Consider the following 23,434-nt stretch of genomic DNA (forward strand, 5'->3'; position numbering starts at 1 on the left):
AACACTAGTGCCTACCTGGTTTTGATGAGGGTCATTCTGCTATTGTGGAAAAATTGACAACTAAAAACACAGAAATGGGTCGCAGATATGTGCATGCTAGCAATCTCTGAAAAGAATCAGTTCAAAAGAGAGCAATAGGAAATATGAAAAGATCTGCGACTCGTTCCGAAACTGCCATACAGAAGGACAACATTTGGTCGATCTGCCATAACAGTCACTTACCCTCCGCTTATTCAGTCATTCATTCATTGTTATCATTTGTATAGCGCCTTCCACCATAATTATGGACCCAAAGCGCTGTTTGCTTGAACGCCCTCAGAGGGATCCAAGTCCAAATTAGGGAGAATTCGGAGGTGCTATTATGCGTGTGTGCATTTCGGCCAATACAGTTATGTGAGGATGGCCAAGACCCTGCTAGTCACCCATGTCTGAATGGTGTATTAATGGGCGTAGCAGAGGTAAACTATGAACTAAACAGGGTGGATTGTGTTTAAGGAGAAAGAGAATTTTATGGGAAGCTATAATTCAAATGTTTGTCGTTAAAGGTAGCTTCATTCTTATGGCAGAGGTGGTGTGCAATAGTGTTTGTTTTATATGTGAGTGCAGAGTGTGTAGAAAGATCCTGTGCCTACCGCTAAGTTACAAAGGTGCAGGGTGCGAGGGGACAAAAGAGGTTAGCTGTACAAAAAACAATGCTTACATCCAGGGTTTCCGACCATGTACAAAGAGAAGTACTACCTATCACCTAGATTCAGGCATAGGCCAGAGCCAGGCCTAAAATGCGTAGAAAGACGTAATATGAAAATTAAATTTAAAATGGGAGCAGGGTCTACAATGCATAGACAGACATTAAGTGATTGATTTTAGAAAAACCATATGCAATATATTGCTACCATACAGTATCAGGCTAAATACAGAATATGGCTACTTACACAACGAGGCTAAATGCAGAGTAAGGCTACTTTACCCAATTGGGCCAAATGCAGAATAATGCTACCTTATACAATTAGGCAAAATGCAGAAAAAGGCTACCTTACACAATTGTGCCAGCACTCTCATTGCCTTGCTCTCGGACCTCAGTTTACGATTCTGGTGGTGAAGTGAAACTAATCCCCTAATCGAACCACCCTCTCGTGATCCACCCACACCCACTCTGCTACCTTGCCCCTTTTGTGGGTGTCTACTTAATGTAGTTTGCAGTCATGTTTCATGCTGTTGATATTAAGAGGGTGTAGACCTTAGACACTTGCCTAGAGGCCACTTCCAGGTGGAATCGAGTTGTTTCTTGATCAAAAATATTTACATGATGCTGTGATTACATCGATTATGGTACAACATGTTGTATGTTTATACAGATTAGAGAAACTGTGGTTGCTTGAGGGATTGCATTATATGCCAAATATTTTATAATTAAAAAAAAAGTCATATAAAGGCTTGCTGTGTACAAACCCTCATGCCAAAGGCTTCTTCAAACAAATCCTCTGGGGATGGTCTGCAAAGATACAAAGCCCAATTGGGTAAGCCTCCTAATAACAAAACAGTTATTGACCTTAGCGACTGGTATTCGCAACAGACTCCAGGGATACCCATATTGTTTGTACCGGAAATGGAGCATTTCTAGCAAAGCATAGAAAAATGCGAATTTATGTGCAGGTGTGCCTGGGGCATTAGGTAGCACCATCTTAGGTTATTAGTCCCGTCATAAAAACAAGTGATCAGCGATTCCTCACAAGTACAACCATCTGGAGTTCATAGATACAGTTACAATTTAATTGTAGATATTTGGACCTTTGTCCAACTGCATGGCTTTCTGACATCAAGAAACCAATTGTCAGTTCAAGTACATGCTAAAATCACACAGAAAACGTGCACACTGTGTATATTTTTATCAACGCATTAGGTTCAAGGCTTTATGCCTGGTACACCTGCACAACTTAGTGGCCAAATATCTCTGTGCCAAGTTTATTCGCTACTGCCCCTCTCGGTCTTTATGTGACCCTTCCTGTCGCCGTGCCCGCATTGGAGGCCGGGCGTTTTCCATGGCGGCAGCACAGCTATGGAAAGGTCTCCCCTGCACATTGAAAAATCTGTCCTACCATCAGACCTTTAGAAAGGCCTTAAAATCTTTCCTGTTCTAGACTCTCTGCTAAATGGCACAGGGACGTTTGATCTCTCTTCTATAGCGCTATGATACCTTCGGGTGACCGTGCGCTCTATAAATACATACAAAATAACATAACACATTAATCATGACCATAAAGGCCTATAATCTCAAATGATGCAAACATTTAATGGAAGCTCGGCTATGAGAAGGACCGGGTTCAAGGAAAGTTCCAGATAGGGTTCAGGTATATTCCTTCCTGAGTGATATGTGGTGGATACCTTTCATCCAGCTAAGTGTGTATTGCGTCCTGCAAAACATGCTGACACAGTGTGAGGTGTAGAATGTCCCGTGAGCTTCTATGAGGTCTTCATCCGTCAAGCCAGCAACACGCTCCAGTGTATCTATATTCTGCAAATCAAAGAGGAAAGCGAGCAGCGTGAAATTGGCTAAGAAAGAAAGTGCTAAACATTTAAGGTTAAATCAAATATTATTCACAGGTTGCTTTGGATGCAGGTCTAGCTTCACTCACACAACACACTTGGTGGCACTAAATGTTGCAACAAGAAACAGTTCAGGCGATAATTAGAAATAAAGGATTTAATACTAGTTCCACTTCACCCATCCAAAAGAAAATACAGCCCTCAAGTGGATGCCATAATGTAGCGCTGTATTAAAAACCAACAAAATTGCAACTTTTTTCCTAAAAAAAAAAAAGAATTCTCTTGCACACAGAAATATTTTTTTAATAAACGTTTATTTAGGGTGTACGAATACAACAATCATAGCTGTAGGTGGCTCCATGCATAAACCAGGCATCCGGGTAGAAGAACATACATTGCAGTCACCTGGTTTCAGAAGAGTAGTGCTGAAAGGAGCATGAACATTGTTTTCATGAGAAGAAGGAAGTGTGGGAAGAAATTCCCGAAGGTCAGTCGAGGAGGAGCATGCTTCTTTAGGTAAAGTGTTCCATGTCTGCATGTTCATTTAAAGTGTGAGAGGAGTTGAGTGGTTTCAAAGTGTGTTTACGGAAGTATTTTTTTGGATTAGATTGATGGATAGCACAATATCAAAAAGCGTCTATAGGCTCATATTTGAAAAGTACGGATGTGGAAGAACTACAATTTCACAAAATCCAAAGGCGCTTGAGAAGCACCACGTGACAACTATTTTAAAGGCTGCTAAACTGAAGCACCCATTGTGTGTTGTGTCTAGAATAATCAAGTACCTACATTCAAAAAGCCTTGCCTGTAATAATTGATTGAACTGGGGGCATGGCCCTGCATAGCCTACGTAAGTGGCCACTGGGCCAGGCTTGACCACGGACTGACCACGTTTCACCCACTGCGGGCCCCAGGGACCACTGGTGGATAATAGGCCTGAAACCTCTTGAGTCCATGTACCTGGATGGTGACCTGCAGCCCATTATTTTCCTTTTTGGTGGCTTCATTCCTCCTCTGCAGCACCCATTCACCTTCCACAGGGGAGCAAAAACATGTTCCCCAAAATACAAGCACCTCACTGGGGGGCCCTTCAAAATCAACGCACCTTTCTGGGTCCCTCTCGCCATCGCTGGGGTCGGTGATGTCAGAGGACTACAATATGCCCCTTTTCCACATTTTTGCAGCACAGGACCAAAACCGTAATGGTGTTCGCTTGGAACACTTTTCTGAATTCCAAACAAATCAAATTGGCCTTTTCTAACTAGCCAATGTGGCTGCCTCTTTCTAAAGATACGAGCACCAATTGAACAATCAGAACCCTGAAAAACACTGCTCTAAGTCCACAGAAAACCCAGATATCACCAAACGGATTTTAGCAAGAATTATATACGCTTTCGGTTGAAAACGCTTGCACGCTCCATGCAAAGGTTTGGCACTATTCCATCCACAGGTTCAGACTGTAGTTGAGAGAAAACTTTAATACATACGAAAATTTACATTTTGGGACCACGCTTTAACTTCGCCTTCCCATCCCCAAAAGAACCGCACATAACTTTCCCAAAAGTTGCCTATATATTGTTTCTGGAAGGCTTTGTGAAGACTCTAGGATGAGTGCCAAAGTAAACATTTGACTAATGTAATGTGGTCAAATATGTGGCCCTGCCAGGAGGGGATGGGAACCCTCTCAGCCAGGGTGGCAGGCCTACCACAGGGATTCCCAAAACCAGTCCTGCCCAAGAGGTGGGAGGGCCCCAGTCCCAATAACACCTTTTTGTGCCTGCTTGCATGACACAAGTACCACCTTATCTTACCCCTGCACCGACAAATGCAGCAGCCCACGCGAACAGCACTCCAATGAAAAGGAAACCCAACTACAGACAGTGGAGCGCTCCAATTAGAGGTACAGTGCGCTCCACAATAAGGATGATATCGGAATCTGTGGCCGGGCTGCAGTGCGGCCCTGTTTTCAGTCCGGCATCATCCACACACTGGAAACCCTGCATATGAATTGGGACACAGACTGTTGTTACAGAGCGCCGCCATTGCCGAGACCAGTCAGACCCGTGCATTGGAAACAGGTGGGACTTAAGACTTCTTTTATGTTTTCACTCACCTATCACACCTCCGGTGGGGGGTGGGCGGAGCCAGTGGTTGGCCCTGGGAACCAGGTGAGGGAGGAAGCCAATGGAAGTGTTAAGATGAGGATAAAAGGGAAGACAGGAAACATGAAGGTGTGGGTTGTTCGGGTGAAGTGAAGAAGGGAGAAGGAGGACCAAGAGTCCAGAAGGAGGAAGGATGGCGGAGAAGAGTGTGGAAGGAATTTGCTGAAGGAGTGTGTAAGGTGAGGTATTGGTTGGTGAGGTATTTGACTAAGTGTGGGTGAGTGGTGTAAGAGTGAGATTGATTGATACGTAGGGAGTGTATGTTAAAGTGAGTTGAAGACTGAAATGAGGGTGACTGGGGAAGCAGGTGGTGTGGAGTAGTAGAGTGAAGAGGGGAGCAGTAGAGGGGAGTAGTAATAGTAGTATTGTGGATGAGTAGTAGTGGTTTTGAGCATAGTAGGAGAGAGGAAGATCGAAGAGTGGAAGAGGAAAGTAGAGAGGACGAGAGAGAGGAATGTCAGAGGGAGAGATCAGGAAGTGCAAGGGAGAGAAAGGAGAGACGGTGGGTGGAGTGGGAGGGTAGAGAAATGGGTGACAGACAGAAAGAAGTAGGGGAGGAACAGGAGGGCGTCGAAGGAAGAGACCAAGTGGGGCCAGAGTCTCTAAAAGGCAACTATCATTACAGATTACGACCTTTGGAGGACTAGAGGTTAGAGACCACGTAGTTTGTTCCCAGATGAAGGTAGAGAGAGAAGGTGTTTACCTTTAGGCCACCACGCTCAGTCATATAACATGTAGGCAGTAGGGGTTACCAAACCCTAGTGACAGCCTGCGGTTGAGAAATGCACGGCTAGGGAGAGAAAAGCCCACACTAAATGAGAGGAGTGCCACTAGGGAGTCTGTTAACCAAACAAATAATAAAAACCATTGAACTGTCTTCGGGAGTTGGAGTGTTCTTGAGGCCATCTGTGGGTCAAAGTGCTCTTCTTATGAGGTGTTAACCATAACTACAGGACCACAATCTCAGACCCCTTAACAATAATTAAGATCAGTATTGGCCCGGGGCCGAAGTAAAAGTGGTCCCTGGCACCATTACCAGGTGGTAAAGCCCCTTGCTAAGGGGTTCAACTGTAAGCATCCCACTATATGGTCCAGGGTACAACTGCTTAAGTTGTGAAAACAGAGCAATTACCATTTCACAAGTTTAAATATGGTCCAGGGTACAACAGCTTAAGTTGTGAAAACAGAGCAATTACCATTTCACAAGTTTAAAAAAAAGTAGATGGCTTCCAAGCAAATGTAGAAGTAAACTACTACTCCTTGTCCCTTTTTTATGTACATGATGGTCATCCCTGACACATGGCAGCGGATGTAGTGAAAGGCTGAGTCCCGGTGTGTGTCTAATGGGCGGACATAGCCAAAGCAGGTAGAGGGACTGGGAATGTGGGTGAGAGAAAGGGAGATGGGGCCAGGGCGAAAGCTTACAGGTGGGGGAAAGAAGAAGGCAGCGCCTGGCAACTCAGGGGCCTCAATACCATGCGGTAAAGCCCGCAATCTGTGCACCTAGGGCAGGGGTCCCCAACCTTTTGGGCGCAATGAGGAAAATGTGCTTATCAAATGAAATGGTGAGCAACATCAATTTTTTTACAGAACTAATTGGCGCTCAGTTGGCTGACAAATGATTGTAGCACAAATTAGAAATGTAAAAAATTAAGACTGCTTATAGAAGATTTTAATTTGCAGTACATGTTTTTCTTTTTGTCAACAGGCCAGGACCTACCATCTATATAAGACATACAGCCATTTAGGCTCATATTCTTGTTTCGGTTTCTAGGATTCTGTTATTACTAACAGCAGCCTTATAATTTTGTCGCACATCTGACTACTCGGTAAGCCCCCAGATGCTGGGCGTTTAATAAGTGTCTGCTTATTACTAATCACTCTAACAGTCTCTTTCAATATTGCACTCAGGTACTTTTGACTGGAATAAAAATGGAACACCGACTTCTTCCAAAAATCTAAGCACAAGTGCATGCACTAGGAAGCATGTTGACTCCATTGTGGGATGGGGCACATTTTCAGGTTCTATCCACAATCCATAGGCATGAACATTCACAAACTGTGACATCCCTCACCATGGTGAATATACAGTGCATCCCTTTTCACAACAATGTACCTCTGCCTTCTGGTTTTCTAAGCTATTAATTTTGAAATTTCGAAAGAGAACTGACTGTTTTTCTTTATTGTTTCCAATTGTGCTTTTCGTCCTCTCCACATGCTGAAATTCCTTTTGCTGCCCAACAATGGGGTATGTTGTTTTAATATTCCAATTTACATGTTCGGTGAACATCCTTTATTTTGCTCGTTTTATTTTGGTCTCTATAATATTCATAAAATCATTTTACGTGCATTTTAATGTGGGCATATTGCACATGTACGCTTTGGTTTACTCTGATGATGTTATTAGCCTTGAAGAAGACTATTTGTCGAAACACGTGTCGGCTGACTTTGAGAATGAAAAAGAATTTAATATTTGGACACTTAACTTGTAACCATGGATCGTACTTTACTTCAACTTTAGTTCACTTTGCAATGATTTGACTGGCATAAGCGCGTTTTGCATGCTACAGCTTTTGACATCCTTGTTCACTACCTATAGGAGCATATGAGTACTCCTACTGTGTAGCATTGGCAACGCTGCACTGCCACACTTTCCTTTAGTGGGTCTAGCGCACACTCAGAAGCCCCTTTCCCCATACCAAATTGTACACAGTTCCATTTGACATTACGTGGTTTTTACAAGAAATGTTTATGAAATTGAGTGTCCATTAGGTCGTTTTTAAACACGTAGGACCAGTCAAGTTGTTCAAAAATATAGTAGAGTAAATAAACATTACCAGTGGTTTCAGGTCCTCGAGCAAAATATTTTTCTGAAATTTTGTGCAAATGTTTGGACAGTACAATTGCTCACAAATGGAGCACTGATTTTCAGGTGTACTTTGGTATTTTACCTGGATAATTTCTGGGATCTTTAGTGGCAGATGGTGTATTTTTAAGCATACAAGATCAACAATACTGTTCCACAGTCATTGATTACTGTATTGTGGATTGGTTTTTCTTCAGGAATGTTATGCATTTTCCATTTCTGATTGAACAAAGAGCGAACACTATCCACTTGAGTTAATTTTCCAATGGCCAAGGTCGGCACCACAAAGATGTCCGACAGCCAGATGCGCTCGTTGGCGATGTTTAGGGTCAACAAGGAGGCTTTGGAAAGAATTACTAATGCACATGAAATTAAGATATTAACTTAAAACTGTTTAACAGTTCCGAGGCCACAAAGGAAAGTGCAACTTTGTTTTGAGTCTTTGGTTGAAACTATCCGGGACATAGCTATTGGCAAACAGCGTCCCCAAGTTCAGGAGGTCCAGGTTATAGAAAGGGATGCCCCATGGTTGGATGCAGAATGTAGAATATTTAAAAGGAAATCGAACCATGGTTTGAGAAGTGTGCACAAGGCTGGTCAGATTTAGTTTCAAAATGGGAGATAAAAATAGGCAGAAGAAATTTCTTTTCCGAAACATTTGTAACTTTTTGGAAGGACATCAAATAGTTTTATGTTCAATGCAGTTGTCGAGTCAGGCATTATGCCATCTCCTTGGACAAGCAGTCCTTGGTCCATCAGCCCCCCACGGTTATAGATCACTTTCCTTACCAGACATTGCCAGTAAGATATTCTCCAAATGTTTGTTGCTCAAACTGGAGGAGTGGACTCAAAGTAACAATATCTTGAAGCCCTCCCAAGCGGGGTTCAGGGGAGGGTATAGTACAGTGGACCATTGCTTCACTCTGAGCCCAATCATGGAGACACACAGTAAGGTTAAGTGAGGGAGATTATTTTTCTGATTTGGAGAAAGCATTGAATTGATTAATAAAAACATAGTGGGGCATAATTAACATTTGATTGGGTTCCCTAATTTAAATCTCATCCCATTTTTATACACAGACATCTCAGCGTCTGTCCGATATACAAGATGGGAATTGTACATTGTTTTTTTCCCTATCAATAAAGGTGAAAAACCGGGATGCCAGATGGCCCCAATTTATTCCTTTCAGACGATAATTCTACTACTTCTATTCGGAAACTTAACCCGCCTTCTCTTGTGGGCACATTTTATAGCATGCTTCTTTATACCGAAGAGGCGGCTATTTCGGACTTAGCCCCGGCAGGTCTCCAGCAGCACCTGCTAAACACAAATGACTATTTTGGGAACTATAGTTTGAAATGTAATGATAAAACAGAAACAATGGTGTTTGAGGGTGAAACCTTGAATTTCCCCTTACGCTGCTGCAAGGCCTTGGCAGTCAATGACTGGCACTTCGAGCAGTTGTCCGTAGCGTGGTCCTCGCCCAGGCACCACACGCAGATACGGTGTCGGTCCATGATGAACATCATTCAACCCACAGTCCCGACATTTCTTAAAGCCAGACCGCGGTGTCGTCGGGGTGGAAGAAGAAGGCATAATCGCACAAAATATGAAGTTAGAAGACACAAGGAGCGCCGAGTTCTGGAAGCAAACACGTTTGTGGAAAAAATGGAACTGAGGCTATGGGTGCCGTGCGTGCTACTTATAACATACGATGACGTCACCCTCGACAGACGCCATCGACACAGGGACGCCCTCTGCTGAAAAAAATTCCAAAGCAGCTCAGCTGCTGGACATTACATGTCTTAGATGAGGAATATGTTATAGATGAGGAATACGTTAGAGGACACAATCCATTTGAAAATGTATTTTCTTTAAATGTGTGTGCGTGCATGTAAATCTGTGTATATGTATGTATATAATGTAATGTGCATTAATGAGTGCATGCATGATGTGGCCTGGGCATGCCTGTGTGAGTGTATGGCGAAATGGTGCACACTTAAATATATGGGTGGCTGGGGTGTATGTGTGTATGTGTGTATGTGTGTATGTGTTTGGTGAATGGTGGCTGTGCTTGTGTTCAGGGGCTCAACAAAGTCTACATTTCAGGAGACCGCTAACCCTTCAAATGTTGGGCGAGGCGCTAACTTCACCAGCGGTGGGAGAGTTGCAAACTTATTTGTGTGGGGGCATCTAACTTCTTTATGCATTCTAATTAGACTTTTTTAGTGCAGCTTCAATGTTACAAGCAGTTAACTCTCTCCTTTAAGTATGAAAGCACCCACTTATGGACTGCTGTGAGAATGAGCTGTCTCCTGTTCCCTCTCTACCATTCCAATCACTCCCCTGGCATGCAAGTACTAAACCCACATCACGATTTCAACTGCCTAAAATCTAACAATGAAATGTTTTCCATTAGTATTTGCTGGGCCTTACGATGAAACACAGGCGCCATGTTCTTTCCGGCAACGGCATTGTAGGTCAGCCAGGTTGAGTCAACAGGAGGTAGGGGAGAGGACTGAAGCCCAGTCAGATTAATGGTGTTGTGTCACTGCTTGTGTTTAATGCCATGATTACTTATTGGTAATCTTCATTACTTGTATCCCCATTCTTCCGCATCTCAGTACTTGTGTTTGAGGCACTGTGCCTCATACACATAAATGGGGTGAGCTAGTGGGACATGGAGGTAATGCATGGCTTAGTTACCTGTAATCTTCATTACTTCTAGCCCCACTGTTCCTCGTCCTTGTGCCTACCTATGAGGCAAGGTGCCTCATACGTCAGCACTGGGACAAGGAAGAGGGACGTGGAGGTAATTCTGGCTGATCAATCCATCTCCAGGCTGAGCAGGCATAATATGTGGTATTAGCGGCTAGAGAGGCATTTTGGTGCAGCCAGTCTAATCATATCTTAGTTTGGCTTGACTTTCCTTAACTGGGCATCTCTGATAAAGCAGTTCTGCTAAGTGTAATTACCTGGCTAGATTGGCATTTGGTTGCTGCCAGTCTAGCCGTTTCTTACTGTGGCATTGTATATTTTTCTGGGCATCTGTGATAAAACAACCATGATAAGTGTTATTGCTTCAATTGCCATTTTAGTGAAACCAGTCTAGGTATGTCTAAATGTGGCCTGGCATGCTTTACACTAATATTTTATGTGTCTAGACTGGTGTATAATGTGCAGCCAGTTGGACATGTTTTCATTGTAACATGGCATTTTTAATAGCAAAGTATTAAATTAATGAAAGCATTAATGTTCCTATGCACTGTTGGTGACTTGCATGTATTGATTTTTGGACTGGTGTTACCCTGCAAAACAATTGCAAACGCTCTGGCTTTTTAGCCAATTTTTCTCAGAAAGTGTGCTGTATAATGCATTAAAACACACACACACACACATTCACACACATATATACATATATATGTGTGCTGCTCCTAGTACAGTGTGGGGGGGACCCCTTAAGCAGCACGCGTGTGCGTATTGCGCAAGGGTGGTAATCTAGGCCGGGCCAGAGTGTGGCATGACCCATGATTTGTTACCGAAAAGAGGAGGAGGGGGTCTCCTCAGCTTGGTGCGCAGGGGGGCCCACAAATGTTGATACGCCACGGACTAGAAGAATAAACCCCAAACTGTAACGTGTTCTCAGCACACTTGAATTTTCTCAGCTGTGGTATGGAAACCATGAAGCAGAAGGCCATACAGGAAATAAATGCCTGCAAACCGCCACACCATTTTCCGACTCTGAATATCTTTTCTGGGCTCGTCTGGCCTTTCAGTGTGGCCAGCACCATCGCCAGCCTAGTACTGTTACCATTCCCCAGTGTATAGCACTGCTGAAAGATTCAGCAAGGACTCCCTGTCACACCTTTTAGTCCACCCATGAGCCTGTCCCGACCTGAAGTACAAAATGTAATTTTAGAGTCCAAAGTAAAACCTAATGGTTTAGCAGTAAGAGCAAACTCTATGGAGGACCCGGCATTTTAGTATTAAAAAACAGCTAGACAGTGCAGCTCAGTGAGAGGGGTGAGAGGGATTAGAAACTCCATTTTGGACTAATTTAGTTTTAGAAAACAGGAGTACATCCAGGTCTCAATATCCAAAAGACAGTCACAAAGCTGCTCCATATCTCTTTCAGAGGGGATTCTGAGATATATTTGCATGTCATCAGCATATTGGTGAATATCAACAACACACTTACAGCCAGATTTCCTAACGGCTCCATATATAAGTTAATAAGCCAGGGAGAGTGGTTTGACCAACTTGAGGGACTCAAGTGGAGCTAGAAATTAGTCAGATCAGGATGTCCCCAAGACAACCATTTTCTTTCTATTCTTTAAAAATGAACCAGACCAATCCAGTTCCATCAGCCTGCAACCTCATCTCACCAGCAGAAATCCCCAAACCTAACCTACCCATTTTTTCAGTAACTTTTTGGCTTTTTATTTCAGTTTTTTGTAATATCTTTGCTGGTTTCAAATGAAAGGAATGCAGACACACCAGCCTGCCCACATACAGCAGAGCACGAGTATCCCAGCTACACAGGAAGCCACGTTGATCATTTTAACAAGACCAACTATGCATTTGTCACGTCAAGACATTTTCATTTGCACAGAGAGATTATTACAACCACTATAAAGAATGGTTAACTCTATGCTAATTACTCGCTTCTTTCTGTGCACAATTTTTAAATCTGCTTGTACAAATGTTTGTATGTTTTTTCTTCAATAATACCATCTGCACAGGTTGTCAAATGCATATAACAGCAACAATAATTGAGAATTATTAACTTGAGCAGTGCAAACAAAACAAATACCTGTGTGTAGCAGCGTAGCAGCTGGTTCTTCTCTTTCAGTAGGCGCAGGAAGTAGTGGCATACTGTTGGCTAAAAGAAAGTTTGTGCTGAGGGTCAGTTTACACAGAAACATGGAATATTGTGTTTACTGTAACATTATACGACTCATCACCACATGTTCCTTGTTATTTCTTGTTTAACCAATTAATATTTACTCAGACAATAAATCTAGTATTTTTTCTGAAAATGCATCAATGTCCTATAGTTTCTGCAAGAATGATTCTCCACACAAGCTGAACGTTTTCACAGTATTTATTTCAGCTATGTAAGCGCAGGCCCTCAGCACTGCCTTCCTACATGCTAGGACGGCAACGACTGAAAACAGAACCGTGTTCAATTCATAACATTAGTTCCTGACTGCATCACACAGCAATACCATTTACATTCTAAACACTACTCAACATTCCATGCAGAATTCTAACTACATCATACAATGCCTAATATCTAAAATTTACACAGACATTATTAACACATCTCCCTCCCTTATCCAACGCAACTTCTCTTTACAATTTCTGTTCCACACCTGTCCACCACACACTCAGACTGCTCACTTCATCACGGCAACCACCCATACAGGGTCTGCATATAACACATCTCCTTTCTTCTGAATCAAGCCTTTCCTAATCCTCACACAATCACCACATTGAACCCCAAGATCATTTTTACCTGTTTTCTCTCATTACCTTCACCTCTTTCTTCTTCATCAAACTCTTAACTCCTCGACCACACAATCAGAATCACCTCCTCTGCCCATCCACAGCAGGCTCACTTCAGAATATACCCTGCGGCTCCTCATAAGCTTGAATGGTGACACACCCGTTGTGGAAAGTGGAGCCATCCTAAGGGCGTATAATCTTTCCTGAACAGCAGCTTTCCTGTCCAACCCACACGCACAAGCCATTCGAATAGCTTCCATAATGCATCTGTTCATTCATTCTACCATCCCATTACCTTCGGGATGCTGCAACGCTGACCACTTGTGCTTCATTCCACATCTATTCACACATATTCTCTGAAACATCCACCTGTAAATTGCAAAGTATTGTCCGTTAAAACACTGCTAGGAATGCTTTCCCTAGCAAACACCTCCTGCAAGAACTTTACAATGCTTTCCCCATTAATCTCCCTCACTATCTTAAACTCAAACCACCCTGACAACAAATCCACCAGCACCACAATGTATTTACCACGACCAAACCCCGCCTCAACTTGTCCCAGTATATCCATAGCCACATCATCCCAAACTTTCTGTGGCACATCACTCAGAATCATTGGCTGTCCCTTTGCCATTACTCCTTTACAACCTTTGACACAACCAACACAAACGATCAATCTCCTCTCAATCTCCCTATCAAACCTAGGCCACCAATACACGTTCCTCGACATGGCTTTGGTTTTGCTAACTCCCACGTGTCCCTTGTGCCCTATGTCAATAATACACGGCCTGATCGATTCAGGAACCACAGCCCATTCCCACAGAAAAATAAATCCATCAACTAGACTCAACTCATCACGCACCTCCCAAAACACTCGTTCCCTTTGAATTACCTCACTTTTCTTGGGCCATCCCGACTCTATATAAGTTTAATCTTGGGTAAGGTATCATCTCTCTCTATGGCATATATCCACTCTTTACTTATAACCCCATCGTATGTCACAAAAACCAACTCTGCTGGTTCAACCCTCTGCCTCTCCTCCTGACAGCTGTTCAATCTAGATAAAACTATCGACCAACACATTATCTTTACCAGATATTACGCACATTTCAAACCTACGGCACTGTAAGCACGTAACCCAACCTGCTACGCGTCTCAACACTTTATCAAGACCCTTACTCTCAAATATGGCTTTCAACGGTTTAGCCCAGTAACAACCTAATGCTTCTTTTTCCAGCACCAAATATCTTTTTTCTGCACCCCTCAAGTCCCTAGATGCGTGTGCGCTTATCTCCACCCGCTTTTTCTTCATTTACTTGCGATAACACTGCACCAATACCTTTGTCGCTGGCATCTACAGTAATAATGTTTTTCCTCCTCGTATCAAGTTTTCCCAATGGTCCTGCAAGATCAATCTCCTCCTTTATTGACTTAAATTCTTGATCGCACTTCTCGAACCAAACAAAATCTTCCCCTTTCCCGAGTAATCTTCTCATCTCAATGACTTTTTCAGAATAGTTCTTTACAAGTATTTGATAACATTCTCGAACATTCCCAGAAAAGAGCGTAATTCCCCTTTAGATTTGGGTTGTACTACATCATTTATCACCCTGGCCATGGCACTCTTGGGTTTTACCCCCTTCACTGATATCTCATGCCCTAGATATTCAACTTTATCTATGTGAAATACACATTTCTTCTCTCAAAGAAATGCCCCTCCATCCCAGTATCCTTAGTACACTGTCCAATATTTTGTCATGTTCACTTTCACTCTCTCCGCTCACCAATACGTCATCCTGAAAGCAGAACACACCTTTCATTCCATGAAACATCTTGTCCATAATCTTTTAGAAAACAGAAGATGCAGACACAAGACCAAAAGGCATCCTGCGAAATTCAAACACCCCTTCATGGGTAATAAATGCTCAGTTTTCTACAATTCTCCTCTAATTCCACCAGATGATAAACTGAGGCCTTATCTAATTTCGAGAATACATGACCACAACCTATTACAGCAAGCATTTCTCCCATATTAGGCAAAAGGTGGTGATCTATAAGTATGCACCTATTCATTTCCCTTAAGTCCACGCATAGTCGTAAATCACCTGAAGGCTTTCTCACAACCATCAACGGGGACGTCCACTCAACACCTCCTGCTCTCTCAATGATCCCCATAAGTAGCAACTCATGCAATTCCTTCTTCACACTCTCTCTCAGAGTCAAAGCCACCGGTCGCAATTTTGCCGCAACAGGGGTGCATCCCTTTTTCAGCACTTTTTGATGCTGCATCCCCTTTACCTTTCCCACACCTTTTTTTCAACACATTCCTATATGAATCACCGAAGGATGTACCAATTTGCAACACTTGATCCACTTTGTTAGGATATAACCTTTCGCTTTTTCTGATCACGCCAACCCAGTAGAGTCATGCCCTTCTTGGTAATGTATACTTTCCCTTGCACACACCTCCTCTTTAGTTCAGATTTTGCCTCAAAATAGCCCAATAGATAGATTTTGTCCTGGTTATACCCTCTCGGGTTTATATCGGGATCTAGTAAATTGCAGACATCCCATTGCATATCCTGTTCAAAAACAGGTCTAGACAACAGCAATATCTTTGAGCCTGAATCCGCCATCATTAAAATGCTCTTCCCATTCACCCATACATCTGCCTACAGATGCTCCCATTCATCATTGCTCGTATCCTGAACAACATTAACCTTAATATTCTCTACATTACAACATTCCTCATCATCAGATGCTACTTGGAAATCCACTTTACTGACCACTAACACCCTCCTTTGGTTAAAATGATAATTCTTGCAGCAGTTTGCAAAGTGGCTGTGCCTCTTGCATTTGGAGCACACAGTCTTTCTCCCTGGACATGCCAGCGAGGCGGGAAAATGCCCACTACTTGCACATTTGAAGCATAAACGTTCATGATTATCTTTCTTTTCTCGCTTCTACTTGTTACTCTCAACATCGGTTCTCTCCTTCACAGTGAATTTTTCTTTTCCCTTTTGCTTGGACTTGGCAATGTTCAAGACTTCGATTTTGCCTTCACTAAGCTCTGCAATCCTCGCCACACTGGCCAGGGATTCAACTCTCTTTGTGATGTCCAAAACGTATTCCAACGAGGGCTTGTCCTTCAACCACAATTCTTCTCTTATTTTATTACTGCTACAGTGTATCATGAACTGGTCTCTAATGTGTTCATTACATCATTTGTTAAACTTCCATGATAGGGCTAAATGTCTTAGCGCCGTCACGTATTCAACACTTTCCCCTTGTTCTTGAACATGAATAACAAAATTGTATCCCTCCAAAATTGTGCTCGTCTAGGGATTAAAATGGATATCTAGTTTCCTCAGGGCATTCTCCAAATCATTTGTGCTGTCACCGTCACCTTCATTGTGACAAGCGGTTACACGTCATATCCATTGTCCCTCATAGCCCAGGAAATGCATTAGCAAAGACACTTTTCTGTCCATTGAATATGAATTGCCACATACAGCTTTGATGTAATGTACGAAACCCTTTCTCCACTTTGCACATTTCACTTTGGGTGGACCGGGAAATGCCATGAAAACAGGTGGCCCAAGTAACCCTGTCATAGCCATGTTGGTGCTCGTGGGTGTTGTGCTTGTGGGTGTTTTAGGTACTTTATGGAACCTCCTGTCAACTTCGTTTGGGTGGTATCTTTATTTGAGGCAGTTAACTTTTTCTTGTTCGGTGACACCCTACGAAACTTCTGTGGATATCTACTCTTCTAATTTTATGGTAAATGCCAGGGTGAGCAGATAACTACACTTCATGACTACTGTATGCCTTTGTGTAGCCTATTATGTCCATTCTGTCTTGCCCACAAGCTGCAGATTTATTGGAAACTGTGAATTTTCCTTTCCCTTCTTGATGAGTTCGCACATGCGCACTGTGCAACTGTCCTCTTCCAGTAGGTCAGGCAGGGTTTTCTCACACACAACGTGCCACTTTGACACTTCTTTCGGGAACGGAGAACTATTCTTTCACCTGTTACGAGGTTCGCGCACTGTGCGGCTGTTCTCTTCCTGTATATCAGGCAGCTAATTACACACACGCTGTCTACAATGCGCATATTCAGGCCAGAGAGAAGCTTCCTTTAATCTGGTGATTATCATGGTGCTTGAGATGCACCTCAGGAGTCTGGGGCACAGCGGAGCCAGTCCTTAATCGAAATGGAACACTGACTTCTTCTATGGCTTGTTGAGCCTACGGCGGTGGCCGTATATTTGTCATGTTCTCCTCTCATTGGCCGCTGCTACGCTGTGCGGGGCAGAGCAACTTCTTTTCTTGAAGTCCCTCATTGGACACTGCTATGCCTTGGTTAGGCGCAGCGGCTTTGGCAAACATGTACCTAGGTATATGTCTGTAGAATACCGGGAATCTGCATTGTCCTTATCAAACATCCTTGTCGCCAAATGTAAGAATGATTCGCCACACAAACTGAACGTTTTCATAGTTTTTATTTCAAGTATTTGTAAGCGCAGACCCCCAGCACTGCCTTCCTCCATGCTAGGACGGCAATGACTGGAAACAGAACATTGTTCAATTCATAACACTCCATAATTTCCTGACTGCATCACACAGCATTACCCATTTACATTCTAAACACTACTCACCATTCCATACAGAATTCTAACTGCATCTACAATGCCTAATATCTAATATTTAAACAAGCTACATCATAACCGTTTCAATTGCACTCTTTCTAGAAAATCTACTTGGAATGGAATGTGTCCTCCCACAAATTTCTCATCTTAGGATGGGATATCTTTCAGCTTCAGATGCTTCAGAAAAAGAAATCCAACAGAGGGCGCTGTGCATCGACACGGTCGACTCGATGTCCCTCGAGGACTTCCATCCCGGAGTCGACATCATCGTCAGTGTATATGGCAGGCGCAGCGCCCGTTGGCTTCAGTTTTGTTTTTCCACGATAGCTAACGCTTTGAAGAATTAAGACGCGCTTCAGTTTTCTCTACGAGAAAACCTTTTCTGAGTATTATGGCTTCGTCTTCAGCACCTTCAACCCCAAAGACCGGGTTCAAGAAGTGCTACAACTGCGGCGCCAAGATGTCCCTCACAGACCCCCCCATCAGGTGTGTCCGTGGTGGCTTGGCGTTGAACATAAAACAGCGGACTGTGAATCCTGTCAGTCGATGACCAGTGAGGCTCTGAAAGAATGGAAATAAACTAGTGGCAGGTAGACCCCCTACTAAATCCCCTTCAATGACTCCATCGAAGAAATGATCATCGATGAGTCGAGAGGTGACTCTCCTCGAAAGATCAGGGCAAAAACACGCTCACGTTCCAGGAGCGGGTCCTATCATTCGTCATCATCTTCGAGGAAATCGAAGAAACAGCATTATAAATCACCCAGTCCAAGTTCATCGGATTCATCCCCGGAGAGGAGTATAACCTGTCCAACTAAATCCTCCACTCCAGCACAGTGGGAGAATTTCAGGCAGGAAATGCTAAAAATCTTCGAGAGAGAGGCGCCAACCCCCTTGAAGGAGAAGGTAAAATGCCATGCTCCTGTTGAGCCAACCACGGCAGTTAAGGAAAGGCCATAGGCTACATCCCGCGTGCCCTCGAGCCTGGGATGTAAGCTGGAGATGCGTTGAGATCCTTCGAGATCTCGACACAATGAGAAATCATCAAAAACTCTTTCGAGTCGAGGGTCAAGCCCTTCAAGGGCTTAGTCAAAGAAAAGATCGATGGAAAAGTCGAATACGCAGACGCTGTTAGCATAGACACTGTTGATGCCATCAACGTCAAATTCATTGAAACCGTTAGTGTCGAGTTCATGGACGCCCCTGTCGAAGCCATCGACACCTTTACCTTCCAAACCTAAAGAAATTCAGAAATCTTACAAACCACTACCAAAGAAAGATTTCTTTAAGTCTTTATCCTCAATTTATGAGTAAAAATGAACCCTCAGATAAAGAAACTGCACCATTCTGATTGGGGTTAAGCACACCTAACATCCCAGAAAGCCTTGTTTCACAAGAATCCAGACTAAAGGATTTAGTTGAGAATTTGCAGTCAGCTAGTGGGGTCAACACTTCACCGGAGACGGAGTTTGGCAAGCTGGATCCTGCAGACCATGCTGATGCTTCTTATAGGCATCTGATGACTAGAGTAAATGACTTGATGGGATGGGGCAGACTTGCTCCACCGTTTGATCAAGACGACCTAACAGACATTCTGGATAAAGGTTCACAAAAGGATTCCCTACCTTAATTTCCATGTGGCTCTCCAGAAAAGTCAGTATTTTTTCCCAAAATGTATCAATTCCCTATAGTTTCAATTGCACCCTTTCTAGGAAACCTACATTTTTAGCAAACAATGCTGCTATGAATGTATTCTCAGCTTCTACTTCTTCCGACCACTATTACCCTGTATTCACCTTCAAACTACTCACTTCAAATTTCGAAAGCTTGACCACTGCAGACCACGAATGCTTGTCTTGTGCACCATCTTTCACACCCTGCTTTTAACTCTGCTGCTCTTTATATCTCCAGTGTTCGGCTCATTCTCTTAATTGTATCGCAAGCACTGTTTTCACCATTGTCTTCTTAGGCGGCTACCATAGCTGCTGCCCACCACTCCAATTGCTTCTCTAATGGGTCTAGCACCCAGTTTCTTCCAAATGCCTGTGCTCTCAAACCATCTGGAAGATTCTCTTTAGTTCATCACATTTCAATCATTTGTTGTTGCTTTTCCTTCCTATTGCAGGTGATCCTCTTGGGAATGAACTGTATACCGGTTACCCACCACTGGTTTGGAAAAGACCAGTGCGTAAACCCTGAAATCATCTCCTAAAGTGCCATGGTGATCCTCCATTTGTACACTCTCTGGAAACCTTTCCATAGGAACTAATCCCCCTCAACTGCTTCCTCCTATGTGGACTCTTTAAAAGATGAAAACCCATTGCCTGTAACTTATTAAGCCATAAAACAGGAGGATGCCATGACCTAAGCATGCACTTGAAAAATAAAACAATGTGACTAAATTCTGTGTTGGTGTTCAATCAGATAATATCTATTAGTTGAAAACACAATCAACTTTAAATCTGCTGCCTAGAAACACCCAATCGGGTCTAATTTGATGATGTTATTAAGAGAAGGAGTGCTCTGCCGCCTTTGCCTTGCACAGTATAAATAAAAGCCCAGAGATTGAGAAGCATGGATTTGGAAAAAAAACATGTGATGTTAGTTTTCAAACGTACCCTTTTAAAATCCCACAGGTAAAGTTGATCTTGGATGCAGCTTTTCCCTTTATGTGCATTAAGACTCACAAGTATTTCAAGGACTATCGCAAATAATGTGGAAAGCAAGGGACACCACTGACCCATCACCCATTCAAGATTACAGTTATCTCAGAAGTTGATATTCCTGGGGACGCCACACTAAGTGCAGCATAAACCTTATCTACCCAACTTTGGAACTGATGACAGTGCGGATGAGGAAATCAAGAGCTTTTCATGTGTTGAGTGACCGGATTACCAACCTGTTTTCTCAGTCTAACTGGGTACCTATGGTTCTGTAGTGTCTTCTAAGATGTGCCTGGAAAGTTCACTGACATGATGCCAACAATGGAGAACTGTTTGGTGAAATCATCACCACCATATGTGGTGGGCAAAAGAAGAAGAACTAGAACATGGGGGAATGGTAGTGAATACAGCACACAAGGTTGTGTAAGCTATGCACGTATGAAATTTATATGGGCTGGGAATGAATAGACCACTGTACAAAAGAGACACACCCATAGGGTTACAAGTAAGATGCAGGGATGCAAGAGGTGCTGAGATAGGTTGGGGGAGAAACAAAGCGGGGGATTCCAGAAGGGGGAGAAATATGGTTCAGTTGAGCAATCAATGACTAAAGGTTCTTTCAGATCATTTCTCAAGTGTAGAATGAAGGAGGCCAGCCAGTCTTATTTGCACTGGTAACTTCTTCCACAGATAGGCGGTGGAGCGAGAAAAAGACAGTTTTCTGTTGTTCCCCCCTCTTGCTGTTCTTTGTTTCCATCCTGGAGATGTTGTGGTTTCTGGTAGTGCACCAGAGATGGCGAGTTTCTCTGCCAAAAAATGACAAACCAAAAGAGGTATACAGACACAGGGACCTTTTCACCAAATCACTCTTAGATCTCCGCGACTCCTAATGATGCATATAGGTTTTAGTAGTGTCGCAATGGTGCGTGCAGGGAACGGAGACAATGAGTTCCTCTACTCCGTTTGTCAAAATTGAGAAGAATTCTGCACACATCAGTTACTGCGCCACAATAATATACAGGTTTCCGAAGGCTGGTTTGTTTTATGTGTTAAGTCTTTAATGTGGCCCTTTAAGAACCCGACGCGTGAAGCACCAGCACTGGAGTTTGCAGCACCTGCATTTCTCATTAGTCTGAAGGGACTCTTTCTACCACTACAATATTATGCACTTCAGAATACAGCAGATAGTTATTGCCCTGATTTGATAAAGGCATAATAAGAATGCCGAAACACGTGTCATCTTAAAGGGCCACATTAAAGACTTAACACATAAAACAAACCAGCCTTCGGAAACCTGTTTATTATTGTGTTGCAGTAACTGATGTGTGCAGAATTCTTCTCAAAAGAGGTATATGTAGGATGTCCATGCACGGACAAACTGGCAGGTTCACTTTTTACAGAGACCACCTGAATCTATCAGTGGATAGAACTAGTGACTCTTCCAGATGCAAATTCTTTCTGCCTGATGGATTCGAGTGGGGCTTATCTTAACTAGTAGTACTTTGCCAAAATATCAGACCACATATTAAAGTGCTAGTTTTGAAAGGATATCAGTCTTATCCATTTGTTTCTCGATTGACAGTCACTGTGTACATGCTGTTGGGAAGTTCTCCTTTTTGCAGGAAGTATTTGTACAATACTGCTAATGTATGGCCATTGATGTCTGTGTTTTTAAAGAGAATCCTGCTGGGGGCCAACAGTGATCCCTCATCTGTTGTTTGAAACTTTTTGTATTGTCTTTTATAATTCTTGTTTTTTACTGCACTGGCAAGAGGTTGTCTAACTCCTGCAATTTATAAGGATCTATTGCAGGGTTGTCACATTCCTGAATATTGTCTAGATCTGCTATTTCTCAAACGTGTAATTCGATCAGTCTATAATATCCTTTTATTCTACTTTGAGATGATTGTGTTGAGCCGTTCGGAACGAGAGGATAAATCTTTGAGTGGACCTCAAACATACACCTTGATAGCAGAACTAATTAATGCATCCATAATGAAAGGTGGGCTTGTGGTAAAGTAGTTTTATCTAACAGATAGAGGGCCTTACATTTCCTCTCATTGCCTATGAAACATTGCCTCATTTTCGGAATGAGAATGATATACTTGCTAAAGGGGAGCAATATATTGCTTTGGTGGTGGTTGATGCTATTGAAGAACAAGTTACTTACCAACTTTAACGTTCTTTAGACTGGATGTTCCTCCCACGTATACCTATCTTTGATAAATCCACCTTCCAGCTTGCTGGCCACGGAAAAAATGTTCACAGTAGAGGGAGCTACGCGTCGACGTCCCTCGAGTCGGTGTCTCTCGAAGGCCTCCGTATCGGCGCCGCCGTTAGCATAGGTATAAATAGTCTTGCGCAGCGTTCGTTGCTCAGTTCTGTTTTGAGGTGCTGTTTTTGCCTTGTATGAGATGGTTAATACCCTTGAAGGAGCATAGGCTGCAACTACAAGGGAAGTTTTACTGCAGGGAAGAATGGGAAGGGCGATAAGGAATACATGGGAGGAACATCCAGTTGAAAGAACGTTACAGTTGGTAAGGGACTTGTTCTTCGAATGGATTGTGTCCTCCCACGTATTCCTTATCTTTGATAGACTCCCAAAGCAGTAATGTGTATAGGAGGCGGGCGTAAAACGTAATAATATTATTTTTTTTTAAATGCAGAGTGCAACACAGCTTTCCCAAATTTAGTCTCCTGGCTAGTGGAGGAATCTAGACTATATAATTTGGTGAACGTATGTGCAGATGACCATGTGGCAGCCGCACATATGTCCTTAATTGGAACTCCTCTTTGGAGAGCTGACGAGGCTGCGATACCCCTGGTTGAATGAGCCCTGAGTTGTTGAGGAGGCTGTTTCCCTGCTAATTTATAGCATTCTATGATAGTTAGGATTATCCATCTTGAGATGGTTTGTTTCGTGATAGGCAAACCTAGTTTATGTCCTGCATACCCCACAAACAACTGATCTGCTTGTCTAATCCTTGCAAGTCTGTTAATGTAAAAACTCAAGGCACACCTTGGATCCAGCCTGTGCAATC

At 43.0% G+C, this 23,434-nt stretch overlaps 1 protein-coding gene across 2 annotated transcripts in view; it reads right to left on the reverse strand.

The window, feature by feature from the left end:
• SIRT2 (sirtuin 2) overlaps window positions 1–23,434 on the reverse strand; it is a 402,273-nt gene that overhangs the window by 120,096 nt on the left and 258,743 nt on the right. For both annotated transcript variants that reach the window (XM_069644215.1, XM_069644214.1), the window contains exons 8-9: window positions 12,387–12,455; window positions 2,383–2,512 (exon numbers count right to left, since the gene is read on the reverse strand). In XM_069644215.1, coding sequence (XP_069500316.1) covers window positions 2,383–2,512; window positions 12,387–12,455 — 199 coding nt within the window. The remainder of the gene's footprint in view (window positions 1–2,382; window positions 2,513–12,386; window positions 12,456–23,434) is intronic.

The sequence above is a fragment of the Ambystoma mexicanum genome, chromosome 2p (genome assembly GCF_040938575.1).
Source record: "Ambystoma mexicanum isolate Mex_15411 chromosome 2p, UKY_AmexF1_1, whole genome shotgun sequence".
Taxonomy (NCBI): Eukaryota; Metazoa; Chordata; class Amphibia; order Caudata; family Ambystomatidae; genus Ambystoma; species Ambystoma mexicanum.